The sequence below is a fragment of the Mirounga angustirostris genome, unplaced genomic scaffold (genome assembly GCF_029215605.1).
Source record: "Mirounga angustirostris isolate CCGP_5_RB_7025 unplaced genomic scaffold, mMirAng1.0.hap1 SCAF_1, whole genome shotgun sequence".
Taxonomy (NCBI): domain Eukaryota; kingdom Metazoa; phylum Chordata; class Mammalia; order Carnivora; family Phocidae; genus Mirounga; species Mirounga angustirostris.
The window spans coordinates 206,877,909-206,883,013 of record NW_026991709.1 but is presented as its reverse complement, the minus strand read 5'-3'; the positions used below and the strand labels follow the sequence as shown (position 1 = coordinate 206,883,013).

Sequence of the window (5,105 nt, the reverse complement as noted above, 5' to 3'; positions counted from 1 at the left end):
GCCCTGCTGCATTCTGCTCTCTGGGGGCGCGGGTCCCAGGAAGGGACAGTTGCTGCACACGAAGGCTCAGTGTGCTCGGGAACAGCCATTCCAGACATCACATCCCAGAACATCAGTGTGAGAGGGGAGGGGCAGTGTCCCCCTTTCAGATGGGGAAACAGGCTCAAACCCAAGCTGCCAGTAGCTTCCCCCTAGAACGGGGCACCTGGCTGGCTGGCTCAGTCGGTAGAGCGTGCGACTCTTGATCTTGGGGTCATGAGTTCAAGTCCCACGTCGGGTATGGAGCCTCCTTAAAAAACGTAGCTTCTCCTTGCAGCACCCTTCTGGCTACACTGGTGTGTACAGACACAGCGCCCCGGGGCTGTTCTGCCCATGCGTGGGTCCTAGGTCCTGTGTCAGGGTCCCACAGGATTGCCCCCAAGAAGGGCCTCCACTGAATTGGCTGCATGACCAACCGACTGGCTCACTCCCCTTCTGTGGCTGTTTGACACACCCAGCCCCAGATCCACATCCTGAACACACCCACACCCTCACTGCATCTGAGTCAGTGCGCCCACACACTCCTGCATCAGAAGGAACACAGGAGTTGAGATGGCAAGTTAAATTCAGCCGGTGTCCTTTCTTTAAAATACCTTGGAGAGCTGTAGGTCCTGAGGATAGGGAAGGACAAAATGTTCTCTCGAGTCAGATGGAAAAGACACAGATGGGCCCAAGGGTCCCCCTGATTCAGAAATGTTTCTAGTAACGGGGGAAGGTTGTTCACGGATGTTAGGGGTCCCATTAAGTCAGAAACTATTTGCCTTGAGGTGGGAAAGGAGGCTTCATCCCTTGCCCAGGTCAGGCCCGTCCACTCCCTGATTGGGGGAACATCCAGAATCATGGGGAGATGATCAAGGGGGATTTCAGTTCCCAGGGAGGCCCAGGTGCACTTCAAGAAAACCAGCCCCAGCCTCAGCCCCAGCCTCAGTTGCCAGAAAGTAGGGTTTTGAGAGCCGGCACCATCAACAGAAAGACCAGTCACCTCGGGTAACAGGAAGTCTCGTCTGTCTGAACAAGTAGGCAGCCCCAGGTAAGTGCAAACACCATCTGATTCCAGAATTCTCGTCTTCTAACCCCACGAAGACTTACTAAGTATAAAAAGCTCAGGCGAACCCAAACCATAGCATCAGTGGGTTTGCATCAAAAAGGGAACCTGTACCACCTACTTGGTTCTTTGTAAGGTCCGACAGATCAGCCTGACCTGATGACATCCTTGTAACAGGCAGCACTTTGCAACGTGTAAACGGGTGGCTGAGATGCGTGGTTCTGCTGTCTGACTGCGTGCTGCGCAGGATGCCAACCTCCGAGGCGGTGGGCTAAGGTTCACGGCACTTACAAGTCTTCCCGGCTCACAGGAATCGTTTTGCACTCAGGCAAGCTCTGGCAAGGCCGCTGCCTCGGCGACTGAGTGTGCCACGGAGCCCAGCCTTACGGGGCCGCTCAGAGGCGACCGCTCGGCTCCGCCGCTAAGGGGCTGGCCTACGGTAGGGCCCAGAACAAGCAGAAGATGTTGAGGCTAAACTTCAAAAGCTCAAGGGAGAACCAGGGCTGGAATTGTTCAGTGTTCTCAGTGGTGAAACCCAGAAATGAACTGGAATGGTCTTCTCCGTATCGAATCCTGACCACTGAGATCCCTAATAGGCACGCGTGCGCGCAGGCAAGTGCACGCGCGTACACGCCTGGGCACCACAGGGTGTGCAAGTAGGGGGCTTCCAACGGGAGTCCCACTTAACGAGCCACAAGTCAACACACAGTAGGATACAAAAGCATATAAAAAAGGCTGGGCTTTTATTTCCAAATTGGCACGTGTAGAAGGCACAGGAGCAAGGGGCTTTGGGGTACCAGAGTAGAAGTGGGGAGGAGTGTGTCTGAGGTTCCCCTACCTCTACCACCTCCTAAGCGCACTTGAGACAGGACGAGTGGCAGGGGCTCTGGCCCAGGGCCCTGAGGGTCCCACTGGCTCTGGATGAGAACCTTGGGACAGCTTCCCAGGGGGGGCAGGACCTTGCCAACTCCCCGGGCTGGAGGGACCGGCACCCTCGGGAGGGCCGGGGTCAGAGAAAGAAGAGCAGGATGAGAACCAGAAGAAGCACCCCCAGCAGCACCACAATGGCACACCACTGTCGGCGGTCTGGGGGCAAAAGGGTCAGAGGTTACAGGGGGACGGGGTACCACCCTTGCAGTGCCCCCCAGCACCACCCCAGTTGCCTCCGCAGAGGGACTTACCACTCGTCATGTGGGATACTTTGGCCATCTTCCTGAGGACCCCATCCATCCGGGACTGGGTGTGGTCCATCTCATGAGCGAAGGCATCCAGCATGCTGTCGATACCAAGATGGCGTCAGCCCCCCAAATTCTGTGCGCACTAGTGCAGCCAACCGAGGGCTCCCGGCCCACCCCTAGGATCCTGGCCTCACATGCCCTGCTCATCCAGCTCCTCCCCAACACGGCCGGACATGTGTTTCAGAACCCAGATGCTCCCAGACACCATTGCCAGCTGTTGGTCCTGTTGGTCCATGATCAGCTGCAGATCGGAAGAGTGGGAACGGCTGTCAGCAAGGGACCCCGCGCCGTCCCCAGGCTCCTCCAGCCCAGGATCCCCAGCCAGCCACACACACCTGTTGTGTGGCCTGCTGCTCCTCAAGGTAACGAGAGGTGGCTGAGGCCATGCTGGCATCGAGCAGGTCGCTGGATGACTTCTGGGCAACTGGCTTGCCCGTCAGCATCTATGGGGGCACAGACCACAGGTTCAGGGAGAGGCGGCCACTCCGAACAGAACCAGACACAGGTTTGTGGCAAATCTAGATGGTTGTTAGGAAGGTAGTCTTGGGAATGGGACAGCCTGGGTTCCCCAGACCCACCCCTTCCTTACTAGCAAGGCGACCCCAAGGCCATATCACTTGATGTCTCTTTGCCTCAGTTTCCTCCTCTGTAAAATGGGGGAAATTCCTGGGGCTGGAATGAGGATTTACCGAATAAATCCATGGAGAACATTTATCAGATAAACGGATGTGTTTAAGAATTTGGACTTTGGGGCGCCTGGGTGGCTCAGTCGTTAAGCGTCTGCCTTCGGCTCAGGTCATGATCCCAGGGTCCTGGCATGGAGCCCCGCATCGAGCCCTGCATCGAGCCCCGCGTCGGGCTCCCCACTCAGCAGGAAGCATGCTCCTCCCTCTCCCACTCCCCCTGCTTGCGTTCCCTCTCTCGCTGTGTCTCTCTCTGTCAAAGAAATAAATAAAATCTTAAAAAAAAAAGAATTTGGACTTTAACCCTCAAGGCAGCACACCTGGAAAGCATGTGGGCACTGATACAGGACTCCAAACTCATGCAGGCCTCAGCCCCCCACCCTCCCAGATCCCACGAGGGGATGGAGACAGGCTGGTTTCACAACATGCAAAGAATGGACACAGGACACAGAAGGAAAAAGTGTGCCAACAGAGGCAGCTGGGAGAGTGCCCACAAAAGGCATGAGCAGGCACACCCTTGGAGGGAAATGGTATGCAAGCCGACCGCAGAGGGGGATCCGCTCAGAGGCCAAGTTCACCCGCTCAGATGCCCAGGTACATACACAGAAACAAAGTAGGCATACATATATCCTGGAAACAGTAACACACCAAGCAAAAAAAGAAAAAGGAAATGGGCATCTAGACCCACACCAGGAGGCAGAAAGGATTATATACACAGAGAGGGCTCAGGCGTGCACAGCCAGAAAGAGCAGGGAGGTGGACAGCCAGGAGACAACTGCACACAGAGAAGATGGGCACGGACACAGAAGGGACAGACATACATGCAAGGGGGACAGGTGAACGGGCACAGCGGGTCAGGATTGCACGCAAAGGGGAGGGTCTCTGAGAGCCTCAGGTGAGGATGTTGGGTCTGGATGCCTTACCTCTCTATTATTCCTCTCCATGAAGGCTATGGCTGCGGGGCTGACCATATGGTCCTTCATATCCTGGGGGTGAGGACGCCATCAGTGAGTAAAGACACCCCAACCTCCCCACACGCAGGCCACCGGAAACTCTCCTCACCTGGACTGCCTCCCGCATCCGCTCCACGAACACCTTTCTCTCCTGCAGGTCTCCGGCTGGGAGCTTGAACTTTCCTGGGTTGGCTTCCACTATGCGTAAGCCCCGAGTCAGGAGTCAAGGCCAAAGCCAGACACAAGCCCCTCCTCTGCCTCAAGCCCTTAACTCCTCCCAGGTGTCCAGCCGCCCCCTGCCACAGCAATGGGCTCTCCCAGGACGCCTTGCAACCCCCCAGGATATCGATGGTCTCCTCCAGGTCCTCGAGGTCCCACTCGATGCTGCGAAGGCCATTCCGCAGCTCATTGGTCGTCCAGTCCAGCTCTTCGCGGCCGACCGCCGCGTCCTCTTGCAGGAGCTCGCACCAGCGCTGGTACAGCCCGCGGGCCGTGTTCACCGCCTTCTGCACCTCACTGCGGGCAGGGGCACACACATTGGTCACGGCTGGGGACAGGCGCTCCTCCCGCCCGCCACTGCGCCCGCAAACGAATGGGGGGGTGCTCAGGATACCCTAATATCCCCCTGCGGACCCCTCCCACTCGGCCACGGGTCTACCCTGACCCCGACGGCCGTGCCCAGTCCGCCTAGCACGCTCTGGCGGGCACGCGGGCACTAGCTGGCACGGGGACCGAGCACCCTCCTCCCTCCCTCATTGCTGTCACTCACCCTCGGACAACAAAAAATGGGTCTTCGAGAGACATGTCACACGCCCCCCCGCCCGAGGCCGAGCCCCCCCTCCCCTCTCGGCTTTGGTAGCAGGTTCCCTCCCAGTAGAGGGGAACGCGCAGCCACCCCCGCCCCCGTCACGTGACCCGTGCCACCATCGAGAGCGGGGACGGCAGGGTAGAGAGGCCTCGGAGGCCAGAAGTGCGGAAACTTCCGCCCTTCTCACGGCCATCTTTATTTTGGGTAGAGAAGGCTTCTTGTCCGCGCAGCCCACCGCCCCCTGCAGTGTCCCAGTTAAGTCTGGCTGGGTTGGGGGTCGGACCTCGTGATCTCTCGGTTGGAGACCCAGCCCCTGGGATTGTTGCTGCGCAACCTGTT

At 58.1% G+C, this 5,105-nt stretch overlaps 1 protein-coding gene across 1 annotated transcript; it reads right to left on the bottom strand.

Annotated features, from left to right (window-relative positions):
- Positions 1–1,805: 1,805 nt before the first annotated feature.
- On the bottom strand, positions 1,806–4,857 carry STX10 (syntaxin 10). Its single transcript, XM_045862894.3, has 8 exons — positions 4,728–4,857; positions 4,305–4,474; positions 4,068–4,162; positions 3,929–3,991; positions 2,658–2,765; positions 2,457–2,563; positions 2,266–2,360; positions 1,806–2,170 (listed from the first exon to the last, which is right to left on the bottom strand). The coding sequence occupies exons 1-8, from the start codon at positions 4,760–4,762 to the stop codon at positions 2,094–2,096; spliced, it is 750 nt and encodes a 249-aa protein (XP_045718850.1). The 5' UTR covers positions 4,763–4,857; the 3' UTR covers positions 1,806–2,093.
- Between the last annotated feature and the right edge of the window lie 248 nt (positions 4,858–5,105).

Bases quoted from the DNA above. Each gene is read 5' to 3' on its own strand.
- STX10 (XM_045862894.3), bottom strand. From the start codon at position 4,762: ATGTCTCTCGAAGACCCATTTTTTGTTGTCCGAGG. The intron at 2,766-3,928 runs GTAAGGCATCCA...GTGCCCCCATAG, and splicing joins TGGAGAGGAATAATAGAGAG to ATGCTGACGGGCAAGCCAGT. The intron at 2,361-2,456 runs GTGAGGCCAGGA...TGGTATCGACAG, and splicing joins GAGCTGGATGAGCAGGGCAT to CATGCTGGATGCCTTCGCTC.